The sequence below is a fragment of the Alnus glutinosa genome, chromosome 2 (assembly GCF_958979055.1).
Source record: "Alnus glutinosa chromosome 2, dhAlnGlut1.1, whole genome shotgun sequence".
Taxonomy (NCBI): Eukaryota; Viridiplantae; Streptophyta; class Magnoliopsida; order Fagales; family Betulaceae; genus Alnus; species Alnus glutinosa.
In genome coordinates this window covers 21,502,208-21,520,811 of record NC_084887.1, presented here as the reverse complement: position 1 = coordinate 21,520,811, position 18,604 = coordinate 21,502,208, and the positions used below count along the sequence as shown (strand labels likewise).

The 18,604-nt window shown below is 37.7% G+C and overlaps 2 protein-coding genes across 10 annotated transcripts in view; both read right to left on the bottom strand.

Moving 5' to 3' along the window:
• The window catches only part of LOC133861679 (protein FAR1-RELATED SEQUENCE 2-like), a 32,402-nt gene extending 31,951 nt beyond the window's left edge, over positions 1 to 451 (bottom strand). For all 8 annotated transcript variants that reach the window (XM_062297473.1, XM_062297472.1, XM_062297470.1 and 5 more), the window contains exon 1: positions 188 to 451. The gene's annotated coding sequence lies outside the window, so the exon portion shown is untranslated. The remainder of the gene's footprint in view (positions 1 to 187) is intronic.
• Positions 452 to 1,323: 872 nt separating this feature from the next.
• On the bottom strand, positions 1,324 to 13,801 carry LOC133861677 (protein FAR-RED IMPAIRED RESPONSE 1). Of its 2 annotated transcripts, none has more exons than XM_062297463.1 (8): positions 13,442 to 13,801; positions 2,932 to 5,146; positions 2,792 to 2,848; positions 2,418 to 2,486; positions 2,241 to 2,309; positions 2,083 to 2,151; positions 1,941 to 1,988; positions 1,324 to 1,848 (listed from the first exon to the last, which is right to left on the bottom strand). In XM_062297463.1, the coding sequence occupies exons 2-8, from the start codon at positions 4,993 to 4,995 to the stop codon at positions 1,789 to 1,791; spliced, it is 2,436 nt and encodes an 811-aa protein (XP_062153447.1). In that variant the 5' UTR covers positions 4,996 to 5,146; positions 13,442 to 13,801; the 3' UTR covers positions 1,324 to 1,788. The 2 variants fall into 2 exon arrangements, with proteins under 2 accessions (XP_062153447.1, XP_062153448.1); XM_062297464.1 differs by having other exon boundaries at positions 1,324 to 1,851; positions 13,442 to 13,800.
• Between the last annotated feature and the right edge of the window lie 4,803 nt (positions 13,802 to 18,604).

Below are 18,604 nucleotides of genomic sequence, written 5' to 3'. Positions count from 1 at the left end.
ACACAGAACCTATACAGAAGAATCCGATGCCCGACAAAGAAAGTCCTCAGTAAGATGATCAATTGGAAAATATAAAACAAGATTCAATTACCAATAATCTTAAAGAAAATAAAAATTACAGCATGTTGAAGAGGCCCTGAAGAGAAATATAAAAGAAAACTAAAGGAATTGAGAGTGAAGTGCTTACACAGTTGTTTGGAATCTCAGCGCGCACCCAGACATAATCTCCACTCAACTCAGCTTTTCATTTCCTAAAGAGTAAAGACCCAAAAAGATAATAATTTTACTTCACGCTCTCTTTTTCTCTTCCCCCATTTTCCAGAAAAAGTCCGAGAAATCAAATTCGCCAAAACAAGAGCAACAACAGAAAATCGGAGAAATTCTTTACTTTGCTCGCGCAAAGGTCACAAACACCCTGCTAAATGCCTGAGAGAGAGAGAGAGAGAGAGAGTTTAGAAATCTGAAGTCTGAACTCGGATTACTGAATATAAGCAGAAGATTTTAAAATATGAATTTTAAAAATACAGTTAAATATTCAGTAAAATTGTTATTTGAGTTTTAAAATGATTTAACTTCTAAATTGTAGTCCCTTTTATAATTACGCTCTAAATTTTAAAAACTCTTATTAATTTTTCAATTTTTTTAATTTTACCCTTCAGTTAAGATTTTTAGTTAAAATTTTATCAAAAATTTTAAAATATCCTTTTTTTTTTTTTAGGAAAAAAAATTACAAAGATTTAAGCGTTGGTCTGTCTTTAACAGAATTTATAAAAATACACACGCCTGTATCTTTTAAAATTTTTTTAGTTTTTTCTTCTAAAAGAATTTAGTATTTTAAAATTTTTGGCAGGATTTAATAAAAAATTTTAATGGGTTTGTGAAATTAAAAAAAAAAATGAAAACATTAATACATTAAATTGAAAATTTTTAAAGTTTAAGAAGTAATTATAAAAGCGGCAACAATTAAAAAATTAAGTGATGAGTCTCCAAACTATAATTAAATTTTAAAATTATGCATTATTAAAAGCGCATTATTATTTTTAAATGGTAATTCTTTAAAAAAATTAATTTTCTGGTATTTAATTTAAAAATTTGTGTTCAGAAGGCCAGTTAGCTGGAATGAAGGATCATATGATACTTCTATAAAATAGAAAGGGAGTTAGGCCTATGGAATTCATTGAGTAATTTGATCAAAACTTGTATGTGGTGAAGTCCTACCCTAAGTGTAGTCTTATTTTCATCCAAATTCAATTCCATTTTTACAACTCCATCGTCTCAATCCAATTTTCAGTTACAATACAATCACAATAACCTATCAGGGAAAGAATCAAACCCACGCCACTAAATCAATTTCAAACATAATGATACAAGTAGCATTTACAAAGGAAGAGCTGTTTTGCAGTAATTTTATGATGTCTCTAATGTGCAAGAAAAATTGAATTCTTAATATTGTCTACACGGTGAAGACATCGTTTTACATTTAACCCGTCAGAAGCATGTTTCTCCTCGAACAGCATAAATTTCCAATTCTTACGAGCATTTGGTACCTTTAGGCGATGGATCCATTAAATTCATCCGGATTACTACTGCTCTCAAGTTGTGTTGCTATAACAGCTATAGCCATGATGCATAAATAATTTCTGGGGGATTAATATAACCAGCCCAAATTCTGCAAGTTAACTTCCCATATAACAATATCCAGGAGGAACTCTGTTCCTGGACATAGCATTGATAATAGCCACCTCCAAGAGAGGCAACTGAATCCAGGTACTCAACGTTGTTTCTTCATCATGCATGCCTTGAAGCACTGTTGTGCAACTGCGAGGATCGTAAATGGGCTTCATCCTGCTACTGAGGTTACAGAAAGAAATTAGTAAAACCATGCACGAAAAAGTGCAATCCGAGATGTCAAAATTAACTTCCATGTGTTGCAAACAAACCTGAAGGATATAAGTGAAATTTGTTGGAGGTCGAAAATCCAATTGTCCCTAAATGAATGGAAGTGTAGTTGATGAAGTTTCATCACATAAATGGTATTTACAAAACCAAATTTCTTGACAAATACATTATAAAATACTATACCAGCCCATGAATGCTTTGTTGAGTGCCAAAAAAACCATCATGGCTGGGTGCTATTGAATTCAATTGCCCCTACAAGCACATAATTTCAGAATATAAAAAATAAAACAACGGCTACTAATAGATATGTACATCATGGTCTTCAATTTAGCAATTCTCACCAGCCCCTGCATGCCTTGTTGATTAACATGGTACCCATCATGAGGTGGCTCCATCAAGTTCAACTGCACCTGCAAATCAGCACCATTTTACAAAGTATCGCAATTAATTTCACTATCTTTTAATGAAAAATGCAAAAGCACAGCTCATATAAAATTTTCAAATACAATAATCTGTACCAGTCCTTGCACATTCTGTTGAGTGCCATAATATCCATTAAGGGTCATTCCATCGGAGGTTAGATTATCCTACAAGCATGAAAGTCCTTAAATTGAGTAGTCATACTATAGGGCAGATAGATGCAGAATTTCTATTTTCCCAAGCAAAAAAAAAGTGCACAACGTTTTTCATTACTTTCAGAAATAACCATGTATTTAACCCCATTTCCCATGAGATTCACAAGTTTATACTTCAAAGAAAAAAAATGGAAGCACCAGGTGTGCTTGATACAGAGTGGATTTTGATGGACATTGTAATATCATTCGTAATATGATCCTATGCATTCTGCTAAGCATTGTAATCAGATCATAACCGGAATGAAGATTAGACAAACCATTTGTTGCAAGCTGTCTTGCGCCTCAACAAGTATAACATCTGGCTCTGATGGTACCTGCTATACAGAGGCATTCCTCAGTCTTTAAATACATATAGTGACAGAGACAAAAAGTACATGAAAACAACTTCAGAACTAACCTTTCTTTTCCTATATGTACTCTTCTTCTTGCTTGTTTTAGCTCTCAGGCTTCGTTGATTCTCCTCTTCTTCACGAACACCATGAACATTGCTACCGGATTCTGCAATATTGATGTTTGAGTTATTCACATTCACACAGTTCTTCAGAGCTTCTACTAGTGCCCTAAAAGAAATACTATAACTCTCCTCGGATAATGATCCTTCTTCACTCAATTCAATGGCTTGTTTACATAAATCATTGTAACGTTGCACCCTAGTCTGTATCCTTTCTGCTCCTTCAACCATTGAGTGCCTGCTCTTTGCATCTTTTGTCCACCTCTTCAAAATATAATGAGGTGGAATGCTTGAAAGACCACAAATTTGGAGAACAATCATTGCATGTCTACACAGGAAACCTTTGTAATCAAACAAACGACAGAAACAAGAAACCTCCGACTTTGATTCATTCCATGTTACCATAAAATATTCATCCTTCTCACAATCTTGAACTCTAAATGTAGTAGTTGTTCCATCTTCGCTTTCTTTTTTAGGATGGCAGCCAACTACACCTAAAACCTCAACTTGGAATTTCTTGAATATTGCATGCGTGTAAACTGTTGACAATTGCTTTTCCCAAGGCGAAGGAGATTTTAATGCAGGTTGTTTGTGCCATGTATCAAAATCTGCTATGGCTTCTTCTTCATACCTATTTTGTAAAATTGTCCCATATTGTTTCACAAACTCTTTCAGAGTAATTTTCTTATGAATATACTTGTCAAAAAAAGAGTTCATACTTTCAGAACGCTGAGGTGTAGACATTCCAGCTAAAAAAGTATCCCCCATATAAGTAGGCACCCACTTTTTTCGTTCTTCATACAAGGACTGTATCCATTCATCATCTTGAAGTTCAAATCTAGTAACCATTTTCCACCATCTCATGTCAAACTGTTCGTCCGTCCATGACTTGAGAATGCACTTGTTGAATTTTGGCAAAAAATTCTCATGCTGTTTGATCACATGAGCTAAACTTTCAGGAATTTTTTCCAATATATGCCAAAGAGAAAAGCAATGCCGTGTATTTGGAAAGACTTCCTCAATGGCTGCCTTCAAGGCTTTGTCTTGATCAGTGATTATCACTTTGGGAGCTTGCCTACCCATTGCTCTAAGCCATGTTTTCATTAACCAAACAAATGTTGATGTAGTCTCATCTGCAACCAATGCACATCCAAGCAACATGGACTGACAGTGATGGTTCACCCCAACAAAAGGAGCAAATGACAATTTATCATTGCTTTTGATATAGGAAGTATCAAAAGAAACAACATCGTTAAAACTGACGTAATCATGCCTACTTTTGGCATCAACCCAAAATAGATTTCTCAAACGCTGCTCTTCATTCAAATCCATCGCATAGAAGAAGTTGGGATTCTCCTTTTGAATACGCTTAAAGTACTCAAGCATAACTTGGGCATCTCCCTCGTCCAAATTCAAGTGCCGGCCTTTATCAAACTGATAACTCATGTCACTCTGAAGAAACCCAATATTTTGATATCCACCAGATTGTCTAGACATTTCAACATACATCTTTCTAGTTCGTTCGCTAACAGCATGCAAAATGTCAATATTATTCTTCTCAGCTAACTTTACATTTCTATGAATTCGAAAATGATATGCTAGAGCAGGTAAAAGCTCATGATTGTGCTCCTTTATGAATTCATGAATAATCCACTTCCCATCCAGCCTTCTCTTCACATGCATGCTGGCTTTGCAATCCGTCTTTTTCACACTTGGCCGCCGACTGCTCCCACTGTCTGATTCTGGAGTGACTCCATATCTGGAACATGCAAATTTGGCATCAATGAATTCTTTTGATTTCTTCGAGCGACGACTGTTTTTAATTGAAGTGGTGAATCCCATAGATTTGGCATATTCTTGATAGAATGTGTATGCTGCCTCATGCGATTCAAATTCAATGCCATTGCGTGGCTCAAAATCTGCATCCCCTTCAAACGCTATAACATCCCTTTTAGAAGAACTAACCACCCCACCATCTCTATTATGCACTTCATCCACAAAATCACCCATGTTTTTCACTTACTCTAACACTCTGCACAATGTCTAGAACACACAGTATCAACTAAATCTTGAATAATCCCCGTCCTTATTGCTCAGCAAAGGTAGTTTATTAACTGTTTCCATGAAGAAAAGCCAATCTTTCCAATAGATCATTCACAACCTGGAAATGAAAAAGAAAAAATTGTTAAAAAACAGAAGAAAAATTAACCATAGAAGATTAAAACACAATGTACATGAACAAAATTCTCAAAACATCTTTGGACCTTCTTCTCATCAAATTCTAAGGTCTTAAAAGCCAAGCCCCTTGAAAAGAAATCTAGGCTACCCCACTGTGAAATGATAATCATTTTCAATGAGAATACTTATATGTGTATGGTATCAACATAAACTTATTTCAATCAAGCCTTAAAACTATCAGGGCTAGCTACTCATGCAGAAATATTTGTATGATAACCATTAAATTATGCCTCCCAACAAGGGTAATTTTTAGCATGTAAATTCATCTATGAATTCAAGATCTACATCCCATTCCAACCTTTTGGCATTATGTCAGCTCAAACTTCACTACCACCATACTATTTATATTCTTTATTTGGGTAGAGGTAGCTTTTTTTCTTTTTTTAACATCAAATAGAAGTAGCAAAACTGAACATGCCCACACTTAAAGTAAGTAATTTCCTTAGATAAATCATCTTAATAAGTGATTATGAGGGTCTTAAATGGCGGTGACGCCTGGTGACCAGAAGGATTCAGGCGATGGAGGTAGGCTGGTGAATACAAAGTTGAAGGAGCCAAAAATTGCCGGGAAGTTGGCTGACGCATCCGATTTACATGGGTCATGTCTTGAAATGGTTGAACAAGATCGAAGAAGGTACAGCGATCAGGAGGGTCCTGATGACAGGGATAGGCTGGTGTGTATGAAGCTGAAGGTGGCAGAAATTGCCGAGAAGCTGACAGGAGCATCCAATTCATTTGGGTCAGGACTCAACACAGTCGAACAAGGTACAAGGGTATCGAAAAGGGTGGGTGTGGCTCAGATTTGTCCGGTAGATGAGGTGGGATCAGTTCAGGAAGGCTCATATGAGGCCAAAGGGAGTAAATGTGTAGGTAGCGAGAGATTAACAATCAAGTATCGAAGAAGGTACAGCGATCAGGAGGGTTCTGACGACAGGGATAGGCTGGTGTGTATGAAGCTGAAGGTGGCAGAAATTGCTGAGAAGCTGACAGGAGCATCCAATTCATTTGGGTCAGGACTCAACACGGTCGAACAAGGTACAAGGGTATCGAAAAGGGTGGGTGTGGCCCAGATTTGTCCGGTAGATGAGGTTGGATCAGTTCAGGAAGGCTCATATAAGGCCAAAGGGAGTAAAGGTGTAGGTAGCGAGAGATTAACAATCAGATGCTGTGTCCTTTATTTAAGGAGTTTTCTTCACTAATTGAAAGGGTAGGATGGGTTAGGGACGAGGTTGAAAGGGTGCATTAAGGTGGGGATGAAAATAGGGTGTTCATCTGGTCAGAAGGGGGAATACAGTTCAGTAGAAAATATTAGTGGGAGGGGACAATATATTTTGAGGGCGTGATGTTGGAGAAGGGGATAGAAAGTCTCTATCAAGGGGGAATTCTGGAGATGCTTTGGTAGCTGTGGAGATTTAGAGGGGAAAGGAAGCATAGGGGGTCAGCTTTTTCAGGAGATGCAAGATTATGAGCTGAATGGATTTGATTTGAACAATGAATTGATACAATTAAGTGGGGATATGAATAAACAATCATTGACAATGGCGAATGTTGTTGGGGAGGAGTTGGAGGGGAGTGAACACTGTCAATCCTTTCACTGGCAGTGAGTGCAGAAAAAGATGTTCCAAATATGGTGTCTCCCAATAGCGTGGTTGAAAGGGTGAAGGATTTTTGTCATGTAGTAGGACTGTTGTATGATGGTTTTGAGGGTAAAATGTTGGCGTTATTTGCTAAGATTGAAGCTAATAGAGATCAGACTTTAGCGGGGAATGCGTCAAAAGTTCATTTTAAGCCAGAGATAAAAGGTAATCGGAAGTTAAAGAGTTAAAGAGGTTGGATTGCTCGGTTAATTATGATAAGGGAAAGGAAAGGGGAGGGGCTCAAACGGTGTATTATGAAACCTACAATAGTATCATGGAATGTCATATGGCTAAATGTGATTGATAAAGGACTAAGGATTAGAGGGCTTCTTAGAGATTGAAAGGCGGATGTTGTATGTTTATTAGAGACGAAATTGGAAAATATTTCTTGGAGATGGTTCAGAGTATATGGGGTTGTCAACATGTGGATTGGTGCTTAATTGGATCGAGAGGGGCTTCAAGTGGAGTTTTGTTAATGGAAGATAGGCGGGTGGTGGAGAAGATTGAGAATTGAGTTGAAAGTTACATAGTTGCATGTTCTTTTAGAAATGTAGACAATAATTTTGTTTGGGCGTTTAGGGGGGTGTATGGCCCAAATGACGATGGTGAAAGGAGGTATTTGTGGGATGAATTGGTTGGTTTGATGAGTTGGTGGGAGTTGTCGTGGTGTATTGGGGGAATTTTAATGTGGTTTGGTTTCCAAGCGAAAAATCAAGTGACTCTAGAAAGACTTTAGCTATGGGAATTTCTCGGATTTCATCTTTGAACAAAGCCTTTTGGATATCTTGCTTGAAGGGGGCATTTTACTTGGTCAAATAATTGGGAATTGCAAGCATGGTCTAGAATTGATAAATTTCTTCTATCTCTAGAATGGGAAGAACATTTTCCTGATGTTTCACAAAGCCGATTGCCAAGAATCTTGTCAGATCATTTTCCTTTGATGTTGGATTGTGGAGTGCCAAGAGGTGGAAGTGGGTATTTCCAATTTGAAAATTTGTGGTTGACATCATAAGGATTTGTTGAACAAGTAAAAAGTTGGTGGTTGTCCTATAATTTTCACGGTTTATCAAGTTATATATTGGTAAGTAAGTTGAAAGCCCGGAAGTCAAATCTGAAAAAAAATGAAATGGAGAGGTATTTAGTGATATCGGGAAGAAAAATGAGCTTTTGGAGGGCATTCGAGATCTGGATGTAATTGCAGAGGGTCGCGGTTTGGCGGAGGAAAGGATGAGAGTATTTGGTTGGAAAGAGATTTTGAGGAACAAGAAGTGTGGGAGGTGGTGAGGGATTTGAATGGGGATAAGACGATGGGGCCAAATAACTATGGCTTTTTTCCAGAAGTTTTAGGATGTTGTGCAAATTGGATTTGGAGAAGACGTATGATCATGTAAACTGGGAGTTCTTGCTTTATTTGTTAAAGAGATGTAGATTTGGAGAGAAATTAAGGGATTTGATAGAGCATTGTATTTCTATGGTACGATTTTCCATTCTTGTGAATGGAACACCATCCGGATTTTTTTCTAGTTCTCGTGGGTTGAGACAAGGGGATCCATTATTGCTGCTATTGTTCGTGGTGGTTACGGAGGCGTTGAGTCGGATGATGACTGCGACAATGGATAGGGGTCTTTTGACAGGTTTCTCAATGAGGTCAAGGAATAATGGAGTTGGTAGTCTCATTTACTGTTTGTTGATGATACGCTATTTTTTGTGATGCAAATTCCGAACAAAATCGACATTTGCGGTGTATATTCTTTTGTTTTTGAAGTAGTTTCGGGATTGAGAATCAATTTAGCAAAATCAAAAATTGTTCCTCTGGGCGAAGTGGAAGATGTAGAAGAACTAGCCAATATTCTTGGGTGTAGAGTCTCTTTGTTGCCAATGAAGTATTTGGGTTGGGTGCTTCTTATAAGGTCATTATTATTTGGAATGGTGTTACTGAAAAAAATGGAACGTCGGTTGGTTGGATGGAAGAAACATTATTTATCTAAGGATGGTAGATTGACTCTAATCAATAGTACTCTATCCAATCTACCTACGTACTACTTGTCTCTTTTCCCTATTCCAGTGGAAGTAGCTAACAGGCTTGAGAGACTTCAAAGGAATTTTTTGTGGGGTGGAATTGGGGATGATTTTAAATTCTATTTAGTGAATTGGGCAAGAATTTGCACTTTGGTCAAATCAAGTCGGTTGGGAGTTAGAAATCCTTTTCAATTCAATCGAGTTCTGTTGAGAAAGTGTTTGTAGCGGTATGCTATAGATATAGAGGCATTATGGAGATTGGTGATAGAGAATAAATATGATAGTACAAGGGGAGGTTGGTGCTCCAAGGAGGTAGCAGACATTTGGAGTGGGAGTTTGGAAACATATTAGAAAGGGGTGGCAAAAGTTTTCCAAACTTGTTAGATTTGAGGTGGGGGTTGGGTCAAAGGTTAGTTTTTGGCATGATGATATCTTATCAGGATTTGTTTAGTATTGCTCAGAGAAAGGATGTGTGGGTGGAGGATATTATGCAGTTTCGAGAATGGATTATTCGATGGAATGTAAATTTTTACTAGACCAATTCAAGATTGGGAGGCAGAGGTGGTAGTATCTTTCTTTGAAACGTTGTATTCTCTCCAATTAAGACAAGGAAAAAGTTTAAAGTGAAGGCATTTTATCAAGTGTAAACTAGTCAAAATGGATCCTCGTTTCCATTGGAAGAGTAATGGCAAATTTAGGTTCCTTCGCAGGTGGCGTTTTTTGTCTGGACAACAACATTAGGGAAAATATTGACACTTGATAATTTGAGAAAGAAGAATATTATGGTGGTTGAGTGGTGTTGCATGTGTAAGAAGAGGGGGGAATCAATTGATCACTTATTGATTCATTGTGAAGTAGCAAGAGAATTATGCAGTTCCATTCTTAATCTGTTGGGTATGAAGTGGGTAATGCCTAGATGGGTGATTGATTTGTTGGTTAGTTGCGGAGGTCAGGTTGGGTGTGGTACAGTTATGGGAGTTTGGAGGTTGGCTCCATTGTGTTTAATGTGGTGTCTTTGGAAAGGAATACTTAGAGCTTTGAAAATGTAGAGATTTCAGTGACAGAGTTGCAGAAGATTGTGTTTAACACTTTATATACGTGGATATCTACATCATAGTTTGCTTGTTTCGAGTTTTGTAGATTTTTTGAATTTTAATTCTTCTTTTTCTTCAGATTAGGGGTTCTCCTGTATACTCCTTGTGTACTAAGGTTGCGCCCCTTTGCGCTTCATTAATGACAATAAAATTACTTATAAAAAAATCTGATGGTCTTAAAAATATAGGTTAAGCTGCTTCACCAATTGATATGAATAGCCAAATAGTCATATATGATCCAAAACTTGAGCAGAGAAGAAGATTGAAACCTCCAAGGTTGGATTCATCTAAACAACATCCCAAGGCTTTTAGATCTACTACTTCTTTATTTTATTTCTTTATTGACATATAAATATAAGCATGATGTCATAATGCTATTACATAGGAAGATCTTTTACCAATACCAAAATCGAAAATTTAATTCATGAACTAGTTAATAATTCCTCTTCTTCTTCTTTTTTTCTTTTTTTTTATCATTCTGTTCCATTTCTATTCTTGCATCTTTTAAAAAGTTTAGATGATTAGTGACAAGAGAAAATTAAAGTGCACTTTTTAACCCAAAACCCTTGACCGAAAACCTTTTATATTCAAATTAGAAACAAGATTTCAGGTGCAGATACTGAATTGAATTTGAGATTCAAATTGGAAGTTGTGAAATCCAAAAAGGGGACTGTAAGATTTGCCAAGAAAATGGCCCAAACCATAAAGATTAAAGGTGTCAATTGAAAGAATTGCAATAATGAACAATTAAGCTTACAAATACGGCCTTAATATCAAATCATCTAAGGATCCAAGACTCAATGCATCCATGTAATTTTGCAATCACCATCTACCATGCTTCATAGAGGTTTGGGGTGGGTTTTTTTTTATCTAAAAAAAAAAAAACCAAACAAACAAACATAGATCATAAATTTGATTAAAAAGAGCATTATAGAAAGAATATACAATTTCTTTTTTTTTGTTTGTTTGATAAGTAATCAAGATATCATTTTTTTGATAAGTAAAAGAGTGGAGTAATCAAGATATCATTAAAAGTGTAAGGCGCTCCCAGGTACACAAGGAGTATACAAGAGAAGCCAAGTACTTAACTAGAAGAAGCAAAAAGAACAAGAAACTCATAAAAACTAATCATCAAAAGAGGAACAAAACCAGCTGTCCAAAGATACAGGGTGTTGAAAAATAAAGACTTAAATCTCCTCCAAAGTCAAAAAGAAGATGCAACTTGTGATAATAATGACATGGCCTTTAAGTCAAAAGGCAGAACTAGACTTTTCTTTTGAATATTTTATTCGAGGGTTTATAGACAAAGGAAAATGCAACTCAAACCCTTTAATTTTCATTCATCATCCTGGTTAGAAAGCCATGGCCAGCAATCCCGAAGAATAAGAATCCCACCCTAAGGGCCACTGCTATTGTTATTCAGGTCCTAAAAGAGGACAAAGCACAAGGTGAACATAATTAAAAGTGTCATTTACACAATGCGTGACCAATTTTTTCTCCAACATGGTATTGAAATGAAATTTTTTTAGACACACTTAATTTGAAATTTAAATTTAAACAGAAATTCCTTACCTAAGTTTTACTTGTTCAAAATAAATTTTAGGATCTATATCTATGATATTGACCACAATCATCATGTAACAAAGAAAAAATACGGTTCAAAATATCAACAAGAGTTTGAATCACTGAAGTCCCGCTCGAACACAAGAATTAATAAGTTTGACAAAGATCTCCATAGATGTAGATTCAAGAAAATCTTACAAGTTGAAACTGGGGGGGAAATGTCAGTATCATCTGAGTGCAAGAAGAAAATTATCCAAAATCTTAAATATAGAGGATTAGGAACAAAACCGATGATTAGAATAATGAAATAAGAAAATGCATAGCTTAGAGCATGTAACATGATGAATAAGTTCAGCATCTTGTCTCTACCACTTACACATGATATAGATTTCCGTATCAAATATCTGACGAGATCAAAAACATGCAAGTTAGCAAGTTACAAAACTGAACATCTATACATTCCCTTTCAATATCATACTCTCTTTTTTTTTCTTTTTTCTTTTTTTTTTTTTAGTAAAATTACATAATCTCAAAGTAGCCAAGATAATCTAAAAAAGGTTTTCCATTTTTATCAAAGAATTCTATAACTAATTTTTTATTTTATAGGCAATAGAATCATAGAGTTTGTTGGAAGAAAGAAGTTTGTTATCTATTGATATGCAGTGGATCATTTCTAAATGGGTGTAAATGCATCGAAATGGGCAGCAGATCATGATACAACACAGTATCAGAAATAATCTGCACTAAACACAATAAACCATATTCTAAAATTTCCTAAGCATGATCTCATTGCAATCCAGAAAAAAACAGGAGTGCAGAAAAGTGAATCCTAAATCTAACTATCGTCTCCATATGTTTTGTAAACTTGCCCAACCAACCGTATGTTTGTCATTCCTTCATGAGTTGATCAACCCATCACTGCCTACTTTGCTTCTATAGAATGATGATCAATCCAATTTGCACAAAGGTCCAACATTGCAAGACATGATAGGTAATATTCTGGTTTGATTATCAAATAACAGTGCATTCGTGTATTCATAAAATAAACAGTTCATGCATGTACCGAGAAAACCTTAATTCCTTCTTCATGAAAAGTTTTATCATAAGAACTTTATTTGATTGGGCTTGAAGCCAATTTACCAATAGAATGTGACTAGGTGGTTTCTAAAACAAGCCACAAGGTGTCCCCATTATATGAAACTATCTATGCCTGCAAAAAAGTATTGTTGGAATTGTACAAATCTCAACCATCCATGTTTCTGGACCCTATATGGAAACTATGCAAAACCTATGTGAACCATCCACATAATGGACAGTTCAAATTTTCACATTGCGACATGTAGAAACCAAGATTGTAGAGGATATCCTACCTCATTACATCGTGTAATTTTATCCAAGAAGGATCATATTGAAATGGTCACTGCATAGTAATTTTTGCATTAGGAATGTAAATTAAAATGTCTGAATTTCTTATTATACTTTAATTTATTAAACAAGAAAATAACTAACTTAAACCCAAGAAACCAACAAAATTTGAAGAAAATTTTTATTCGTTAATGCTTCATAATTCAAATTTTCTGCTCCATCACAATTTGAGAAACACAACACACTAAAATGAGCCAGCAACTCCTAAAACGCTAAGGCCCTGACTATGCTCTCAATAGCTCATTAGTGGTTCCATTCCTCGAAGGTTCAGAGATAACCAATATAACATAAAATTCAATAACCCCCTTTTCCTCTCCCCCCATTTTCTCAGCAACCAAACAGCCATCAAAAAGTTATTCCTATAAAAAACAAAAATAAAAATAATGCAGTATCATGCTAATACTATAAATATAACGAAAATTTAAAAATAGTACAGTAACAAAAAGATAAAGTAGTCCTCCAGCGGAGTTCGACGCGTACCGCTAGGGGTCATCGGATCACGCATCGGAGTTCTTTCTGGGGTTAGTTTTCAGTCTGGTTCGTCTTCTTGGAGGCGTTACTGCGAGGGTATGTCTCCGTGGTGTTCCATCTCGAGGATCTTCTGATAAGGCTGAAAGGAGGACGGGGTTCTGTGGGTTTATTTTCCTGGGTATTCAATGTTCTGCGCGGTTGATGGCTACGGTTGAGGAGGCTGTAAGGGATTTACTATATAAAAGTGTTGTTTTCGGAATAATTGTGAATCGTGAGTGGAGGAAGGTTGAAGATGATAATGGCTAAAGATGCTGAAAATTGATAAAGGATGGAGCTGGTTCGAGACTTGTCTCCACGGTTACAGGCCAATACAAATCATTTCGAATTCGGGCATGATTGGGTAATTTTTGTTTTTAAAATATTATTTTTTTAAAAAATTAAATTCTACTCAAATTTTATCAATTTTTTTTTTTTTTTTTTTTTTTAGTTTTCTCTCAAATTTTCTAAACCATTCAAACATAATTTTTTTTAAAAGAAATCTCTCGGTATTCATAATTTTAAATACTTTTTTTAAAAAAATCGCACACGCAAACAAGCTCTTATTTTCCCATTTATAAAGAGAAATATTATAAGAGAACCTAGTTGTCCTAAGGACTTACAAAACGCAAGCCTATTAAAGAGTCCTACAACGCAACATGCATAACATGAAACGCGATACTGAAAATAAAGCAAAACGACTTGGTAGGCACCAAACAAAAATGGACGCCAGCTGTGTCAATTGAAGACTTCTCATCTCACAATCACTTGGACCAAGATCCTCTCCAGTTGAGAGGAACTGGAGAGGAGCCCGTCAGTTATAACCAGGGGTGTTTTTGTAATTTCACATCGAGCAGCAACCCGGAACTAGGCAAGTAATTTTTTTTCAGTACTGTTTTTGGTTTATTTTGTTAATATTTTGTTTTTGTTTCACCTTATTTTACTATGTTTATTTTATTTCTTGTAGTTTATTTTAGTTTAGTTAAAGTTTTGTGTATGTTTGGCATATGCTTGAAAGAAGATCTTTGAATCTAATCTTGATATCTTTAGATCCCGAAATTGAGAGAACTCTTAGGAGAAGGCTTAGAAATTCTGTTGAGATGGGAGATAACATGCATGCGGGTGAGAATGAGCGGCATAGGGGAGAAAATGTTGATCATACTAGGTCACTTAGGGATTTGTTCGCACCCGTTGCAACAAATTCTCCTTCATGTATATCGTTACCCGTAACCAATGCCATACACTTTGACCTCAAGCCTCATGTCATCCAACTCCTACCTACATTCTATGGCTTGGACCTTGAACATCCTTATAGCCATGTAAAGAAATTCAAAGACATCTATGCCACATTTAAATTTCAAAAAAATTCTAAAGAGTTTGTGCACCTTAGACTATTTCCTTTCTTACTCCATGATAGAGCCAAGGCATGGTTGGATTCAAACATGCCTGGGTCCATCACATCTTGGGAAAACTTGTTGAACAAGTTTTACAATAAATTTGCAACGACAAAATCCACCGAATGAGGCAAGATTTAGCAACCTTTTTGGAGAAAAGATACTTTAATGCCGCGTGATCCAAGTAGAAATGACTTTCGATCCTAGCAAGTAGGATCGAAACTTATCCAAAGCAAAAACAATTGACAACAACTCCTTCTCAGTGGTTGAATAATTCAGCTGGGCATCGTTCAAAGTCTGACTTGCATAATAGATGACATGGGGGAGATTATCAATGCGCTGCCCCAAAACAGCTCCAACAGCATAGTCTGACGCGTCACACATGATCTCAAGGTACACCCTAGCTGGGTGGCTGAATGATGGGTGTGAACGTCAGAATCTTCTTCAGGGCTCCAAATGCCTTCTTGCAATCCTCACCAAAAATAAATGAGGTCTCCTTCACCAACAATTTGCACAAGGGCCTAGCGATCTTGCTGAAATTCTGGATGAATCGCTGGTAGAATCCTGCATAGCCCAGAAAAGAGCGAACCTCTTTCACCATACGTGGGGGTGGAAGGTTGGATATCAGATCCACCTTCCCCTTGTCAACCTCTATCCCCCGAAGAGAAATGACGTGCCCAAGTACAATTCCTCGTTTCACCATAAAATGGCACTTCTCCCAGTTGAGCACTAGGTTCTTCTCTTTGCACATCACTAAGACTAAAGTGAAGTGGTGTAAACACTCCTCAAATGTTGAACCAAAGACCGAGAAGTCGTCCATGAATATCTCTAGGAAACGCTCCACCATGTCAGAAAAGATGCTGATCATACATCGCTAAAAAGTAGTGGGTGCATTGCATAAACTCAAAGGGCATGCGTCGGTAGGTGAACATCCCAAACGGACAAGTGAAGATCGTCTTCTCTTGATCTTCGGGGTCCACAGGGACTTGGTTATATTTAGAATAACCATCCAAAAAACAATAGTACTTATGCCCTACCAAGCGCTCCACCATCTGATCAATGAAAGGAAGAGGGAAGTGATCCTTCCTAGTGGCGGTGTTCAACTTGCGGTAGTTGATGCAGACTCTCCATCCTGACTGAACTCGAGTTGGCACCAACTCGCCATCCTTGTTTTGCACTACCGTCACTCCAGTTTACTTGGGCACAACATGAATTGGGCTCACCCACTCGCGTCAAAAATTGGATAGATGATACCTACATACAATAACTTTATCATTTCTCCTCTCACCACTTCTTGCATGGTTGGGTTGAGCCTTCCCTGTGGCTCCCTCAAGGGTTTGGCGTCCTCCTCTAGATTGATCTCGTGCATCACCACGGAAGGGCTGATTCCCTTGATGTCTTCAATGGTCCAGCTTATAGCTTCCTTATGCTCTCTCAAGACATCTAACAACTTCTTCTCTTGAGCAGCAGGTAAACCTGAAGCTATGATCATAGGCAAAGTCTCTGCTGGACCTAGGAACTTATACTTGAGATTGTCAGGTAAGGGCTTAAGTTCCTTCTTTAGAGGCTCAGGTACTGCTGCCTCCTCCTTCTCATTGCTATCCAAGGAGCAAACTCTAAAATGGCATCGGCATGCTCAAGTAACATGTCCAAGTCCAAGTCCTCTTCGAACTGAGCAAAGCATGCCTCCAGGGGTCTTCAGTGCTTGATTCTTCAATAGCTTCCTCTATGATCTCCTTAATCAAGCAGGCACTTCCGATCTCATCGCACTCCCTCGGCTTCTTGCTGATGTCAAAGATGTTCAACTCCACTGTCATATTGCCGAAGGAGATCTTCATCACCCTTGTTCTACAGTTGGTCATGGCGTTAGCCATAGCTAAGAATGGCCGCCCTAGGATCACCGGTATCTGTACTCCAACGTTCTGCACTGTATCAAGCACTATAAAATCCACGGGGAAATAAAACCTTTATCAAAACATCCTCCACAATTCCCCGTGGTATCTTAACTGACCTGTCAGCCAACTGCAATGCCATGGAGGTAGGCTTCAATTCTCCTAACCCCAATTGCAAGTAAATCAAATAGGGTAGGAGATTGACACTAGCTCCAAGATCAAGCAAAGCCTTCTCAATGCGGCTGACTCCTATCGTGCAAGAGATAGTAGGACATTTAGGGTCCTTGTACTTGATAGGCAGCTTGCATTGGAGGACTGAGCTGACTTGCTCGGTCAAACAAACCTTCTTCAGGACATTGGTTTTTCTCTTGAGTGAACAAGTCCTTTAAGAACTTGGCATAAGACGGCAACTGTTGGATGGCATCCAAAAAGGAGATGTTGACTTACATGTGCTTGAATACCTCCAGAATGTCCTCAAACTTTCCTTCTTTCTTGGGCGTAAGCAATCTGTCAAGGTATGGGGCCTTAGGTGCAAAAGACCTAGGAGGAATCTCAATAGTGGGAGTGGTTGTAGATGGCTCAGCATCTCTCTCCTCATAAAAGGGTCCATTGGATTACTTACTAAAGTCGTTGAAAGCGTTCACTTGCTCCATTGGTGACTCGACAAAAGCCGACAAAGATGGGCAAGTCTGTGCTAAGTGCATAGGACTAGCACAGATGGAACAACAATCAACATGGAATGGGTTCACAACATTGATGGACTTGCTCACGACGAGAGCATCAACCTTCTTGGTGAGGGTATCTATCTTCATCTTCAGCTCAATATCTTCTTTCACCTCATAGATGCCTCCCTTCTTTTGGATTCAAGCAGATTTATCCAGACAACTTGAAAAACCCCATTGCTGGGAATTGTCGGACAATTGATCTAAGGTCCTATAAGCTTCCTCTCCCGTCAAGCTCAGAAATGCGCCTCCATTCATTGACTCGATCATGATACGGTTGGATTGAGTCAATCCTTGGTAAAAGAATTGCATGAGTCTCCACTTCTCGTATCCATGTGGAGGGCACTTGATCAACATCTCTTGAAACCTTTCCCAACTATCAAAAAATTTGTCATCCTCCTCCGGAGTAAAAGAACTTATTTCCTTCCTACACTCATCCACTTTGGACATTGGGAAAAATTTATTATAAAACTTGTTCAACAAGTTTTCCCAATATGTGATGGACCCAGGCATGTTTGAATCCAACCATGCCTTGGCTCTATCATGGAGTGAGAAAGGAAATAGCCTAAGGTGCACAGACTCTTTAGAAAAATTTTGAAATTTAAATGTGGCACAGATGTCTTTGAATTTCTTCACATGGCTATAAGGATTTTCAAGGTCTAAGCCATGGAATGCAGGTAGGAGTTGGATGACATGAGGCTTAAGGTCAAAGTGTATGGCATTGGTTGGGGGTAACGCTATACATGAAGAAGAATTTGTTGCAACGGGTGCGAACAAATCCCTAAGTGACCTAGTATGATCAACATTTTCTCCCCTATGCCGCTCATTCTCACCCGCATGCATGTTATCTCCCATCTCAACAGAATTTCTAAGTCTTCTCCTAAGAGTTCTCTCCAGTTTCTGATTTCTTTCCAAGTTCCAAGAATGGGAAGACGGCTGCTACCGTCCGGACGATGTGTGATCCAGTCCGGACGATGTCCTCTATAAGGCAAGAACGTGCATACCAAGTTCAACCGTCCGGACGTCAGCCTTCATGGTCCGAACGATCAAGCTTCATATATGGAAATTGCGTGCACCAGTTCAACCGTCCGGACATTAGCCTTCAAGGTCCGGACGCTCCAAAGCCTT

Excerpts from the sequence above, each read along its gene's own strand:
- LOC133861677 (XM_062297463.1), bottom strand. The coding sequence starts at position 4,995 with ATGGGTGATTTTGTGGATGAAGTGCATAATAGAGATGGTGGGGTGGTT. Across the intron at positions 2,152-2,240 it reads AACAAGGCATGCAGGGGCTG|GGGCAATTGAATTCAATAGC; the intron begins GTGAGAATTGCT and ends ATGTGCTTGTAG. Across the intron at positions 1,849-1,940 it reads ATTTCACTTATATCCTTCAG|CAGGATGAAGCCCATTTACG; the intron begins GTTTGTTTGCAA and ends TAACCTCAGTAG.